The sequence below is a fragment of the Pipra filicauda genome, unplaced genomic scaffold (genome assembly GCF_003945595.2).
Source record: "Pipra filicauda isolate LSUMZ 115617 unplaced genomic scaffold, ASM394559v2 scaffold56_size3634133_pilon, whole genome shotgun sequence".
Lineage (NCBI taxonomy): Eukaryota > Metazoa > Chordata > Aves > Passeriformes > Pipridae > Pipra > Pipra filicauda.
This window is the reverse complement of record NW_024104720.1, coordinates 193,605-209,502: the sequence shown is the minus strand read 5'-3', so window position 1 is coordinate 209,502 and position 15,898 is coordinate 193,605. Positions and strand designations below refer to the sequence as shown.

General features: G+C 38.4%; 1 protein-coding gene across 5 annotated transcripts in view; it reads right to left on the bottom strand.

The window, feature by feature from the left end:
* Positions 1 to 15,898, bottom strand: part of INVS (inversin) — a 99,951-nt gene that overhangs the window by 5,154 nt on the left and 78,899 nt on the right. For all 5 annotated transcript variants that reach the window (XM_039387507.1, XM_039387508.1, XM_039387509.1 and 2 more), the window contains 2 exons: positions 10,372 to 10,673; positions 6,138 to 6,939 (listed from right to left, as the gene is read on the bottom strand). In XM_039387507.1, the coding sequence (XP_039243441.1) occupies positions 6,138 to 6,939; positions 10,372 to 10,673 (1,104 nt within the window). The remainder of the gene's footprint in view (positions 1 to 6,137; positions 6,940 to 10,371; positions 10,674 to 15,898) is intronic.

The following is a 15,898-nucleotide window of genomic DNA, read 5'->3' as shown; positions in this document are numbered from 1 at the left end:
ACTCTGTGTTCTCAGTCAATCAGTGCAAAAGATAAACGAAATCTACCTCCAATGGGTTCAACTGCACATTTCCTCTACAGAAAACTGAGCTGTTTTCCATCCCCCCTCTGAAGATGCTCGCCTCACTTTTTTTCAGCAATCTGTGTTTTTTCCCTTCCCTTCAAAGGCTCCCTGTCTTCTGACCCGAACTTGTCCTGGATGTTTTGGTCTGTGACACAGCCCTCTGCCAAGTGGCAGCGGCAGATTGTTGTTCTTCACACTCCCCTCACACTCCGGTGGCAAATGGCACCAGCAATAAGGAGTTGTTTGTTTTGGTTTTCTTTCCTTGAATCCGACATAAGTATTCAATTGGATATTGGCATTTCACACTCACAAATCAATTAGTTGGCCTAGCAGTTAACTCTGAATCTTCCCAGTACAAACCTGTCACAAATGAACATTGAGTAACACTTGTAAAATATTAAGTATAAGTGTTTGGTAAGGGGCCAAACCACATCGATCGTCATCCCCTTTGGCATTCAAAATGTCCCAGTAAAGAGAATGAGGAAGGAGAGATAAAGAGCGATTTTCTTCTGTTGCTCCATCTGCAATAAGTTCTAAATTAGAACAAAAGACAACACAACTAAATACAAGTTACTTAAATATATGTTATAAGCCAATGAACTGTATAATTCAAACAAAACAGTACCCATATACAAAACAAAATGTACATAAAAGCACAATAGAATGCCACAGGGGGATGATATGCTCAGTTACAGCCCAAATAATTTTAAACTTTCAATAAGCTTAGTAAATTACCGCTGTGAAATTTGCTGGGTGAGGCAAACCTATTTAATCTTAATTTAGTGAAGCTTCAGAATTCAGGCGTGTACTGTTATGCAGCTCATTAAAATACATAACAAATGCAGGCATCAACTGCATCTTACCTATGCCTGCAAGTTGAGAGGCACTGTATGAATTCAGAACAGGAGCATTACTGAGAGATAGAAGAAAAAAAATTATCCAGTTTTGTTAAATAACATGTCACTTTTAACTTTTCAACAGGGTAAGAGAGAAAGTGAAGGGGGAGCACAATTGCAGTGACTTCCTAACAGAACTTGAGCTAAGGATGGGTTAAGTGAATACTGCTGCAGGAAAAGCAACTGGGGAACTGTTTTATACTTGAGCAGAAAAGAATACTAAGCTACTCTCTTGGAATTCAGTAATTACTGCCAGATGCCTTTGCTGATACGGGAAATGACCCATTCACAGGCAGTCCACCTTTGCATCCAGCTGTGATTTCATGTTTGTAGAGAACTTCTGGTAGTTTTTAGCAACAAGAAAACAACTGCAGCCCTGACACTGAGAAGATGTAGGCAGTTATCTTTGGAGCAAGTGCACAATTTTTAATTCAGCTGAGAAAAAAAGAAGAATGGGACCAAGTTTGATGCAATATGAGTCTGACATGGTGCCTTACAAAAATACCCAATGCTCAGTCAACAAAACCTCTGTACATAAAAGAAACGTGGAATATATGTGCAGAGTGACAAAGCTGGCAAATGGTATTCACATTCACTGCTGCAAAAGCTCTAAAAAATTATTGCTGCTCAGAGTTATGCATATGGCAATAATATATATAAAAACCCCACAACTTCTACTTGACCTCAGTGAGAGAACAACAGTGACAACAACCAACTTATTTCCAGTTTCTGTTGACTCACTGTGGACCCTGGAGAATGGTACAGGCCTCAGTGCCCCCCATGAGAGAGCAAGACAGACACAGGATCCGTAAGCCTCAACGAGCAGGATAAGCAATTAACCTTTGGCAAGCCACACACCTTAGAATACGCTTTTGAGGACTACATTTATGAAGTTTTCAGATATGGGAATTGAAACATTCTCCTGAGAACGGCAAGTTTAATATACTTAAGTAGACCAGTACCACTATGTTGTTATGTTTACTTTCAGTAACTAAAACAGGACTATAAAATTTGCAGAGTGAAAAAATGCATTTAATTTTAATTTAGAGAAATTCCAGAACTCAAGCATGTACTTGTCATGTTTCTAATGCAGAATTACACATTGCCAATGTGTAATTCTATTGCTGTCTACAAGCACATGCTACAGTGCAAGTTTGGACCAAAAGAGAAACATGGGACCAAGTGGGACCCAAAGCCACCCAGTAAGCACCTGCTTAAGAAATGTAATTTGGGGTTCAGTGGATGGGAAGTTGGGTATTTCAGAATAACAAACATATTAGAAGTCAGCACATAAAGCTGCCTAGTGTGAGCTAACAGGAAACATTAACCATGACTTCTTGGCAGGCATGTGCCACCATCTGACTTGGGATCCATACCCTAAAATACCCACACTGTCTCTTTTTTTGAGGTCTATATGAACTCTGCTTGAAAGGCAGAGGCAGAGCTCTCTTCTTTTCTAAAATAAACATTAATGCTATGGTAATGGAAATCAGGAGGAGGAAATCTGCTCCAATTTCACAACTTTCTTCATCTATGTGAGTTTCACAACACTCAAGACTATAAAGTACAAGTTGAGTTTGAAAGTGTAAGCAGAAAAGACAGCACAGCTTGTGGCCAGTGGGTTTGGGAGAGAGAAGGCAGGACAGAAGCTTAGTTCTTCATAACAATGTAGTGCCCTCACCTCAGCATCACTGTCCAATGAGCAGTTCTGCATCAAAACATTCACTGAAATAAATGCATTGTGATATTGCTGCAAACTTTATGAACTTCATCAAAGCTCTAGTAAGAGTAAACTGTCCACAGATGTAATGAAATGGTAATGGAAAAACTGCCAAACTAATCTCTCCTGCTGTCTTGCAGAACTTATGATCTTCTTTAATGTCCTATGAGTTTTGCAAACAGAGCAAATGTATTTATTTTTCATTATTAATTCTTTAAATAACAAATGTAATTTAAACAATTTTTAATTCCCACAATTTCCAAAATGCAGAGTGTTAGTAAAGTGCATGCGCTTTTTGGAGAGATAGCACACCGTTGCTGTTTGGGCAGGTGGATCATTTAGAAAGATCCATCCAAAATCTTTTAATAGTCCCAAGTGTAAATGGAATACAGATTTCTGTGCAGGTAAGTTAGCTTAATGCAAGGCTTTAGATCCCAATTCTTGTGAGGACATTTGCACAAGCACTCACTACACACCATTCTGCTTTGACTTAAAGCTATGGTATGCACCTACCCCTCTCTAAGGATTTTAAATCAGTGTTAAATGAAAACAGCAGAGCCTCCAGTAGCAGTAGTATCACTTGTACATACATTCTCCTAACCTGTTCCTGACTTACTTTAGCTCTTGGTATCCAAAGGATTTGAACACATAAGACAAGAAGTCAGGATCTGCATGAAAAAAGAAGGCCAAGGTGGGCATTGCCAACACCGAGCTGCTTAAAAAGCATTTGGAAGCAGCAGAGAGACACAACTGGCAGAAGTGGTGAAACTCTGGAGAACAAGCTGCTGTTTTGCTTTGCAGTTTGGAGTGGGCATGAGGAATATGGCATGGAATCACAGAACCACAGAATGGTTTGAGTTGTAAGGGACTTCTAAAGACCACCTCGTCCACCCTTCCTGCCATGGGCAGGGACACCTTCAACCTGGAGCCCCATCCAACCTGACTTGAACGTTTCCAGGGATGGTGCATTTACCACCTCTCTGGGCAAGCTGTTCCAGTGCCTCACCACCCCCATCTTAAAAAACTTCCTCCTTATGTCCAATCTAATCCTTCCCTCTGTTTGTTTAGAAATGTTGCCCCTCATCCTGTCACTACAAGTCTTAGTTAAAAAGTCTTTCTCCATCTTTCTTACAAGCTCCCTTTATGTATTCAAAAGCTGCAATCAGGTGTCCCTGGAGCCTTCTCTTCTCCAGGCTGAACAACCTCAATTCTCTCAGCCTGTCTTCACAGGAGAGCTGTTTCATCCCTCTGACCATTTTTGTGGTCCTCCTCTGGACTTTCTCCCAAGAGGTCCATGTCTTTCTTGTACTGGGGATCCCAAAACTGGATGTATAAATAGCAGACAGAGAGCAAAGATGATAGAAGTGCAGAAATAGTTGATACTGTACAAGTCGAAATTTTCACCAAAAAAATTCATTCACCAAAAAATCATTCAAATATGAATACCGTGTTCAAAATTTTAACTTTTCAGTGGAATAGGCATGTACTCATAAAAGCCAGTGTAACTTATATCCCAACAACAGTGAAGAGATAACCTGGAATATTACTGGACATTAAATCCAATCTTATGCTTGGAAATACTTGTACTGATCAATAAAAGAGCTGGAGCAAACAGAAGTATTCACTGAGCCAACACAAATGTCTAAATGGCCACAATTCAGTTTAGGAACAAATGGACTGCCAGCCTGGACTACAGGGTGTTTGGTCTAGTATCCCTTCCCCTAGTAATGACTGCCAGCTTGGACTACAGGGTGTCTGGTCTGGTGTCCCTTCCCTAGTAATAGCAGTGTCAGCTCCTTCTGAGAAAGACAAGACTTCTTCAGCCTTTGCAAGTTAACTGGAAAAAGCAATGGGAGAGATACCAGTTCTCAAAACTCCACAAACAAGCAACTGGCAATGTTAGTCTCTTCACTCCCTGGTGTTTTTTACAATAAGAAAACACAGGTAATGCTTCACCTTGCAAAATTAGAAATTTTAAGCCTGGAAGCCCTACTGAAAGCAGGCAGCACAATCCCATGACTCTTTTATAGCTTTTCAGAGCTACATAGCACTTGGCAAAAAAAAGATCTTTTGTCCTGGCCCTGCTTGATGAGGCCCAGAGGACACACCACTGAGTGGCTGAACAGCCCAGGCTGCGGTGACAAAGAAAGGAGACCTTGGTGCTTCAGCGGCTGAGTGCTTCCCTTCTGCTCCACGCTGTGGCAGAGTGGGTTGGATGCAGAGGCTGTCCTGAGCTGGGAAGACAGCTAGTACTCTGCTCCTGGCACAGCAGGGCAAAGAAACCGCCCCTCTGAATTCCTCCACAAGTGAACCAAAGCTTCCAGCATGACCCAGAAGAAGGGAGATCTACCAGTAATCAGCATTCATTCTGCAGGCAGTTGGGCATTAAGTCCTGATTCTGCTGTTGGCAGGAAACTTGCAGGTTTCCCAGGGACTAGGATAAAATATGTTACTACCACTATATGCTCCCAGACATCCCACAGGTAGTCCCTTTGATACAGTTTGGTTGGGGGAACAATTTTTGCATCACTACTGAACTACACCATAGGGTGTGACAATTAAGCTCTGAAAGGAACTTGCCTGTTATTTTTTCTTTAATTGAATACTAAGAAATATTACAGCATATAAGAAACAGTTAAACTAGTCAGTGATCTGGAAAGAATATTAGTAAACATCAGCAATTTATAGTTTTCTGCATCCAATAAACACTGAAGAAAGTTTCAATAAAAACAGGAAATAAAAATTATGTACATATTACATGCTTCACCTACAGCTGCCACGCTCTTCCTGACTATTTTGATAAGAAATTAAATAATAAGAAGCACTTTAAGGAGTACTTTAACAATAACTGTATTTCTCAGGTTGAAACTCATGCATTCATGAAAGCAGGATAATGCTGTGGAAAGCAAACACTGGGATGTCTCACTCTCTCCTGTCTGCCTCTTCTGTACAGCAGTTGTTCCTGCTTAATCAAGGTACTGAAGCTAGCGTCAAGTTTTGGCAATGAATGTTCAAAGCTTCCAAACATCCTGTGGTTTGGTTATCCAGTTAAAAGTCAGATCAGAGTACCTGTGTGTCAGTAACTGGTGGTAAAGGGTCTGGTTACAAAAACCTTTTCAGGAAAAACCCTGTATCCTTACATGCGTAACTTTGCTAATGAACACAATGGCAGTGAACTCCAGGAAGAAATTATAATATCAGCGCTTGAAACAAGTTTAATAACTTTTCCAATTATTAAAAGTCATAACTTACCTTGCATTTTCTATGAACTTACTAATGTAATTCTAGGTGACTGGAATTCGCTTCCCCTTGTTTGGTGAAGGATTATTAAATGCCTCATTTAGCACTAGCAACATTGTAAGCAAAAGGACCAAATAAAGCACGTTGCCAACAAGCTTAATTTAATTTACATCTATGCATATCTCACTGTTCTCTAACTACTGAAACAGTAGTCTTACCTTCTCCATGACCTCTGTATGACTGTAGCAGCATAGTTCTTCTTTCGAAATAGCTCTTTTCTTTTTCTTTCTTTTTCTATGATCTGCATTCGAATCTCTAAAGGGATTAGTTCAATATTTGTACTTTGCCATGCGACAGAACATAACTGATCATCTGTGTTCCTGGATCCAATTACGTCTGTTTTTTCCAAGTTTAAACTGTCAGCAGGATCAGAACACGGTACTGGGTTTCTTGGCACAGTTCCGGTAGGTTCTGCCCCAGCACACAATAATGGGGAAGCCTTTTTTGCTAATTCATTATTTTCCACTTTGTCAGTTCGTTCCACAGCATGCGTGCTGTCATTTCTGCTGTTTACAAATACTGTTTTGGCACTTCCTGGTCTACTAGAACCAGCTGGTGAACATCGCTTATCATTTACTTCTTTACTTCTGGACTTCTCCCGATGTCTTTTGCCTTTGGAAGAAGCTTCACACTGTTTTGAGTTTCTCACAGCCCCACCAGCACAACTGACATCGCAGAAGAATGCAGTCGTTCCCTCACAATGGTCCCTCTTGCCAGATGAAGGCTGACTTGGATCCCTTAATTTTTCCCCAACACTAGCAGTCCTACAAGTAGAAGTAGTAAGCCTTCTGCTCCTCCGGGGCACTGTGGCATCAACAGTGTGCTCCTTGTGCTTTTCTCCATTCAGTTCTGTAGCAGCTGCAACCTGATGTTTCACTTCAACTTTTGTTCCCTCTTTTGCTTTGTCACAATGGAAATGGACACAACTTGACTTGCTTTTGATATGTTTCCTCGATGAATCTTTGGACAGAGAAATTGAAGCCAACTTTTAGTCTCTGATCCAGCAAAACATAGTTTAGTTCTCTAATTTTTTTTGCTCAGTTGCCTTTGAGACACACTAGAATTTACTTAAATGAAGAGAAAAAAAAGTAAGCAGAAGGAATCAAAAGAGGACATGATTGCATGTAAGAGTAGAGTCCCAAACTTCTTTATTTGCTTACTGTTTTACAAATTATTTTCTTACTCACATTACATTGGAGTTAAAAAAAAGTTCACAGGAAGAAACTATTTCTTCACCAACCTGATTGTACAGGTGTTCTCCCAAGAAACCAGCTTACCATGTGACACAGGAATGCAGCCCCATGAACTCAGCTGCTCATTCCCGGTACCTGGAACGCCGTAAGTGACCGTCACTGTTTCAAGCTTTTTTGCTAAATTCCTGCCCTAGCCACCCTGTATCCTGGCACACAGTGACACACAGGATAACCCATTGATCCAGGGAACCCCCCAAAGCCCTTGGCTTCTCAGTACTTCCCTTGACATGCTGAATGAAACTGTGAAGTGCTTCCCATTCCTCCCTTGCTGCTGTGTGATAACTGCTTCTAAACACTATTGTGAGGATGACTCAGAAGCCACAGTGGAGTGCAAAACTGAAAATCTCCCATCATCCATCCACCTTCCATTCTGTTTGGAAACTTAAGAGGAGAATGAGGAAGTAGACCAGACAGGATGAAATGTAGCAAACAGACAGGATGTTACAGGGTAGGTAGGAAGAGAAAAAGTAAAGAAAGAGATCTCTGATACACTGGAATCACAGAAGATCTTCTGGATCATCCAAAACCTGGTGAAACCATGCTATATTTACCCTCATTGTAATGCCTTTACAGGATGCTCTTGACTGGATAACTGAGTATTGCTCACTGAACAGATTCATTCTGAACTCTGGTTTGCACATGCAGCATGCCTTACTTAACTGTAAGACATTCGTATGCGCAAAACTTCCCCATCTGAACAACTGGGTATCTGGATAATGGAAAAAACTCCATGATTTCACTATTCTAGCTTGTCTTTTGACATTGAAATAAACTTTCTTAGGAAGACCAAGCAATAACAAGTACAGAGCACAAAACCCAAACTTATCTTTTATACCACAGTTAAGGCAAGTGAAATAACATACATAGGAAGGAGGATTTATCTGTGGAAAGCAGATCAGAAAAGACCCACCAACTAAATCACATTTTTCACAGCCCAAAGGGTCTAAATTTATATTTAATTCCAATAAAATGACCAATGAAGTCCATTAAAGTTTTGGTCACAAGAGGATTGATTAAAACACCTAATGAGAACCCATTATAGAACTCCATGATTTGATCCTTGCTGCATCAACTTTCCTGGCATCATTTCAATAACGAAAGGAGAATGCATAACTAAAAGTGACACAGCACTATTTCAAACACTGTTTGGATTGGGCAAAAGGGGGCTTTCTTTACAATCTCTGAAGGTAAACCAGTCTCACCATAGCAAGAAGTACACAGAAGTTACAGATTTTCAGAAGAACCTTGAGTAAAGACTTTTATTCTCTTCATGTTCAACACTCATGGTAAAGAAAGATGATCAACAATAGCAGGGAATTTTCTATTTAAAATTCTATCTTTTGCAGAAATTATATTCTGCTTTTAAAGATATATTGAAGAGCAAGAAAAACATTTAGGCAATAGCCTACATGGTTTTAAAATTTTACTTGTAGAACCATCAACACAGAAAAATTATTCTGACATAACTACATCAGGAAATATCCAACTTCAGGGAAGCCTTCAATCAGTAGTCCAAGCTGCTGGCATTTGTTGCTAGGTTGAATTCCCTAGCTTCCTGTGAAGGGTAATGTAGAAAACTGAACATTAATGTATTTTTTCAAATATAAGTATATTAATACTAGAATCCTCTGCAGTAAATTTCACAAATTCAGTCCTGATCTGTGCAGTCAATTTATATCCCATGTTTCCCATGGACTGCCTACTACCTACTTCCTTAGGTTACTGTTTCAGTGCAAAATCATTATATTTGTTCCAAGAAACAGTGGAAGTCTGACTAATGCAATGCAGTTTCCATTGTCATAACCAATGGTAGATTTTGACTAAAAATGGATAGTGGAGTCAGTAAAAGAAAAGGCTGATTGTTCCTGTTTTATCATTTCTTTGGCTTTCTCCTTCTCTTCTCACCCCTTCACTGTTGTAATCCTCCCCACATCTTTATTTCTCCTTTCCCTTTTTTTCATGCTTATCAATTTTTCCTCATTATGCTCAATACAATTATTCATTTTTCATTTGGAAACCACTGTTTCTGATTATTCTTATGTGTTTTACTTTGCCAGATGAATATTTTCACTAATATAAAGTTAATGCACATGCTGGTAAAGCTTGCTAGGATTTTTAACACCTATTTATCATTACTTAGCTATCATAGTGTATGTTAAGCTAAGATATGTCTGCTTTTACTATAACAGTATAGTTAAGTATTCTGTTTACCAATGTATTTCCATGTACAAGCTAAAGAAATCTAGGCAAAATGATTCAGTAGAAAAGGCTCCTTCACTTTCTTTTCTTCTGGATTATTATACTGTTCTGATTAGCAGAACTTCCAGAGGGAATAGCAGCAATTTTACACTTGAGGAGTTCTAGCAACTTACCTTAAATAAACTACTTTTCCAATTTTTTCTTCTAATGATAACAAAGATGCTTTAACATTACCAGTTTTGAAATATTTGAGCTATAGGCTACTGTAACTGGCTGAAGTCAGAACTGACTGAAATGTTATTAAGATGCGTATCTCATAAAACTAATAAGAAGTGGTCAAGAAATTATGATGAACTGATGATGCATTTACAGATAGGAAAAAAAAGAGTACAGCAGGGCAAGAAAAGTAACAGAAAGAGTTTTGACACAATGTTTCGGAGTACAATTTCTAAATTCTCACTTCTCAAAAAATATCCTTGAGTGTTCTCAACAAGAGGACTTCAGAGACAAATCACAGGAGAACTCAGTCATGGAAAACGAAGTTGACTGAACAGCTCCCCATGTGTACTAGAAATGTCGCTTAGAACAATTTATCCTTATTTTAACCTTGTTTAAAACCAAAAGTTACCATTTCTTCATTAACATTCTTCAAGTATACCACAGATATGTCAAATATCTTCAATCTTATTTTCTCCAAAGAGTGTAACCAATAGAACTGCCAACAACCTGTTCTCACATATTTTAGGTATTTTTATAGACATTGTATATGCTGGTGTTTTTGACTACTTCACACAGAGTAAAAAAATCTGTATCTCATTCTATCCTGCATGAATTACTTAAGAGTAAGAAATGATAGAGAGACCATACAGGTCCTATATATAAAACACCCCCAGACTTGTACAAAACAGATAACCAGGACAACTAAAAAAAGTTCACAAACCTTGGCTGATTTTATGACCTTCACTCTGAGGCTCCGCTGGTAAGCAACTCTCCTTTGAGGTCCCTTTGTTGTGACAAGCTTTAGGTGAACCTCTGCTATTTCTCCCTGGTTGAATTTGTGAAGCGTTGAGGGGCAGAAGTCTCTTACTCTGTGTATCAGATGGTTTATTGGGTAACTGGGGGACACTGGTGGCCTTCTCTCGATTTGCAGGACTCTGTTGTACTCGAAACTTGCTTTGTTCCACGTTCTGCACCCCTTTCTGTAGCTTGGCTTCTTTTCTCTTACTTTCCTCTTCACGTTTCCTGCAATTATAGAAGAATTACCATAAGAATTTCAAAGACAAAATCTTGTAAGCATGTATCTAACTTAAACACGTTCCTCTCTAAAAATCTGACAATGCCACAACAAAACCTTGACTGTAACATCTTTTTCATGAGAAAAGGACACCTATTGCACTGAAATGTCTTAGGTTGATCCAAAGCAACAATGGACTTGCAGCTAAAGCCTAATGAAGGTTAAGTTCTTGTCAGTCATCAGCCCATTCAGTTTGCACTGGTTTTAACTGATTTTAAAACACTCAATTGTTAAAAACAATTAAATATAGGGGGGTTTATAAATATACAAAAATTAAAAGTAGGATTTTGAAAATAGTTATTATACTAATAACTATGTTTTTAAATAGGAATGAACAAAGTTTTCAAATAAGTAGTAAAGTAATGCACTATATTTGAAAATCAAAAAACTTTAGCAAAAGACATAATCTCTTTGAAAATTATTTTGTCATACTTAATTGTGTCATAATTAATACAGACAATTATAAACAAACTTCCAACTAGCTAATGGTACTAACTTGCTCCTATATATTTATCATTGGTAGATAATTATTTTACATAAACATATGCCATACAAATTACAAACATTGGAAATATGAGATCTGAATTAAAAACTTGTGTGCATATAGTATGCCATTACATTTATGACATTTGGATTTCAAAAATGAAAGAAGTCACGTCTCTCTTAAATAGTGTAGACATAACATAGAATTTTGAACAAAGTAACGAAAGATGCATCTGTTGAATAAAATTTTGCAGCCTGTTTTGAAAAGTGGGTTATCATGGAACTTCATCTTTTAAATCCTTTTTTTCTACCAAGCAGGATAAACCCAGTAGCACATAGCAAATGTTACACACCTACCTACCAGTGAATTTGTTTTTATAAATTAAGCACTGGTTGCTAAATGAAGTGACACTTCTCCTGTTGGAATGGACAGGCGGTAAATGTCGTATCATGTAGCTGCCCTATATTTTAACTTGCTTCCAATGCTACAACACAGTTTGCAGACTGTTGCCACATTATCTGTCGGCACGGCGTATGACAGGTTAGTTATGCAGCGTGCCAGCCCCAGTTCCCACGAGCCGCATCAATGCCAGCGCGTGTCACCGCAGAGTGAGCTGCCAGGGAGAAGACTTAACTTTATCTGTCAGTGCTATCTTATCAAGTACGCTCCGCAGAAGAAGCTGATTGAACCTTGCACCTGAAAAGCTGCTAATTGATCTAAAAGGATACACTCCCAGCAGCCTGAGGTTCAGTATTCCCTCTGGCACGGAAAAAAAAGGGGCTAGTTTTGGACAATATTGGCATTCCACAACCGGACTATATGGGGATGTTGGGTTTGTGTACAGTATAGATCTCGCTGCCATTACTGAGCCATTTGAGCTGATAAATCAGATCTTACTATTCACAGAATAGTAATTTTCTTTTCTTCACAAGAATTAAGCAGCCTATTATCAATGTCCTCCATTCAGGGTATAAGGAAAGGAAATGTGAGATGGGTTGTATGATACACAATCAAGCCAGAGTGGCCTGCACACCTTTGATGAGCAGATCAACTCAAAACAATAACTTCAGCAACATACCAAGTGCTATGGAAATGACACAGGACCAGAAACTGAGAAGTAAAAGGGGATTTTTTTTAAAGAGGTTTTGTTTGTGTGCTAAAACTTTTCAGATTAAACTGAAGAAATAATAAAGGGAAGGGATTTCAAAGCTTCCTATTCACAGACCATCATCCTAATTGTCACAGTAGACCTTAGATGATTAACAGACTCCTGAATACAAAAGAGCCTCCCCTTGTGTTTTGCTTTATTTTATCAGAAATTCAGTTTGTATTACAATGAGGGATATATTTGAAATTAAAATTTTCAAGTTTTATTGTTGTCTAAGTTGACAGACTAGGTTTCATGAGCAAGTAAAGGAAGTAGACAAGTTCCTAACCTAAGGGCTCTCAGTCATTCTCAGGAGGTTTCTGACGACTCAGCAGGATCCAAATTTGGGCTCTAAAGTTAGACATCTACAGCTCAACAGTGGTAGCAGAGCTGGCAAGCCAATATTTTCCACTGTAAATGCAATAGAATTTTGTCCAGAATGGCCATAAATTTGTATTTTGTTGCAAAAGTGAAAGAATGAAAACTGAACCTTTAGCAGATGGTAAGGAACAGTTTCAGCCTTACATATTACTGAAGACACAGAGACTCTTTGAATTTTTGATCCTGCTCATGTGAATTCAACCTTTTCTATTTTGTCAAGAACACTTTACTTTTTTATCTACTCATTGGATGATGTTTTAAATTTAGAACGTGTCCATATACCTGGACAGCATTTTCAAATTTATGCTTGCAAAAAAAAAGAAAAGTTACTTAAAAAATTTCAACTGGTATGATTCTACTACTGGTGAAGCTTTATCTGGAGTAAGAGGAGTTGTATTTCATGCTGTGTAAACAGCCACCCCCTGCTATACAATCTAGCATGATGGTTTTTAAAAGCATGACACTGCTGACTCATGACATGTTCAGCTTCTGATCTACTGCAGCCTTTTAAAAAGATAATAAAAATGATAAGACAACTGTTAATTTCTGTCCAGCATTTCTGTGTTGATTGGCAGTCAAATGCGTAGAGCAGTCTATTTGTCCTTCCCTGACTATTTATTTTTTCTTCAGACATTTCTCATATGTATTTTAACACCGTTCTGATTTCAAATTTAGTCTTCAACGTGCTTACAGTCTTCTGCAACTCGGTGCTATTCTCAGATTTAACATTTTACTTTTTAAATGAAAATTCAGATTCATGATGGATATACTTGAAATCCTCATCAATATACACTTCCAGTTTAAAGGAGAGAAACGAGAAATTTTCCATGAGAAAGTATGAAAACTTAAGGCAAGCCTGAATGACAGCTACAGTTTCTTCATGGCCACAAAACTTGTTATTCTGACACAAACAAAAATTGAGTTGGTTTGATATCAATTCTTTTGAATTAAAAAAAAAAACAAAACAAAAAACCCCAAAAGACATGAAACACTTCAGCTTTCTTAGCATCACTTGCGGGTCAACTCTTTCTTTACTCTTCCTTTTACCATGAGTATGTTTACAATGGTTTATTGTGATACGTCACATCCCTTGCCAGTTCTTTTTACTTTGCACCTCAGCTTGTTTAACTTTATAACTGTATTTCTTATTACCCTCAATTTTAGTAATTACACCAAATTTCCCCTGCGTGCTTTCAATTTTCAGGTCGCTGAAGAGCTCATTAGTTTCTCTGTTGCTACACTCCCCTTTTTTTTCTCAACATTCAGGCCTTATAACTAATTTTTTGAAAAACCTCATAATCTGCTTGTAGTCTCTTGGTGCTTTTCAAAATCTTTCTGAAGACTGTGTAATTGAACTGTTTATTTTCTTACTGTTCTTCTTTTCCTAAATATCACTAGTTACTTTCTCTTACCCAGTTTCATCCATTTCCCTTTCACATCCACATCCACCCTCAATCAGTTTCCTCTAACTGGTCAGAATGAAAACCAGAAACACGGTAGCAGGAGCTCATTCTGAGAAGCTGAATGGGAAGGTGGACAAGTGGGTGCCTGTCTTTCTCAGGGACCAAAGTGATACTAGCCAGAATACAGTTTCACAGATTGTTCTTCTGGCCCTTTTTAAAGCTGGGTACAACATTTGCTTTCCTCCAATCACAGGGGACCTTCCCTAGTCTCTGTGGTCTTTCAAAGATGTTGGAAAGTGGCCTTTTGAGGCCATCAGTTCTTTCTCCACCCTTGGATGCAGCCAATCTGGTCCCATGGACTTGTCTGGGCTGAGTTCTCTCAAGCCACCCCTGACTTAATCCTCATTCACAGTTAGTAGTTCTCCTCCTCCTTGAAACACTTCTCTAAGAAAAAAGGCCTGGGAGAGTTTCTTCTGGAAGACTGAGCAGAAGGTGGCATTGAGCACTTCTGCCACACCTGGGCCTGTTGTCACTAAATGCACCATTTGACAACAGCCCCACATATTCCTTGCTCAACCTTGTAGTAATGTATTACTACTTCTATTAATGTAGAAGCAGAAACCCACCTTGTTACCTGCAACATCCCTTTAAAACCTCAACTCCATTTGAGTTCTGGTGTTCATGGTACCATCTCTACATGCCAAAGCAATGTTTTTACACTCTTCCTTTGCAGTCTGTCCCTACTTCTACCTCCTGTATACTGCCTTTTTGCATTTGACCTCTGCCATGGCTTCCCTGCTAACCCAATTTGGTCTCCTGATATGTCTCTTTGCTCAATGGTATGATAGTGTGCACGTTGGTTTTGTCTGCATCAATCTGCATTTTATAAATTACCATTTCTTTGATATACAAGAGAACATGGGAGAAGATGTTTGTATAGAAATAATTCACAGGCTTTGAATACAGTGAATGTAACTTCACCAGAAAATAATACAGGTACAAGATGCTGGCTGACTTTTAGTTAGGGTAAAAAAGGAAAAAAAAGAACAGGTTAATTAAATCATGCAGATTTAGAAGTGATTTATCTTCATGAGACCCTCTAAAACAACATATTAAAAAGCAAGTTTTAAATACATACACTGAAATAGTGTGTGGGGGGGTGGTGTTCAATCTAGGAGTTCACCATCATTCTGGATTGCCACATAATGACTACTTTTATCTGGAGAGCAGATTTTTAAACATCAGTAGGGATATTATTTTTTTTTGTATGCAGCAACACCCTGGCCAATTTCAGCTGTGGAATGCACAGATGGGTACAAAGAATGATGACAACATAATGTCCCCTTCAGTTTATTACAGATCATAAAATTGCAATTAAATAAAATTTGTGATGTGACAACCTGATTTGCTTGTACACTCCAGTTGTATTGTAATTCTGTTTTTATGGTATTTGATACACAGACTTTGATTCTATTGTTTTCAAACAAATCAACAAGAGCTAAGTAAGTCTCAGAAAGTACATCAGAAACCCACAAAGGAAAACTATTACAAAAATACTCCCAAATTTCCATGAGGCAATTCTTTTCCATTTAATCTTCTAGATGGGGTGTCATAGATTCTTCTAAAATTGACTGTCATCACAAAGGATAAAACTATCTCATTTGGTAAAGTCAGTTGTGACCACACAGAAATACACAGAGGTCTCCACATTAAAAAAGAAATACATAAAATATCTGGTATACTTTCAAAGGCAGCTTT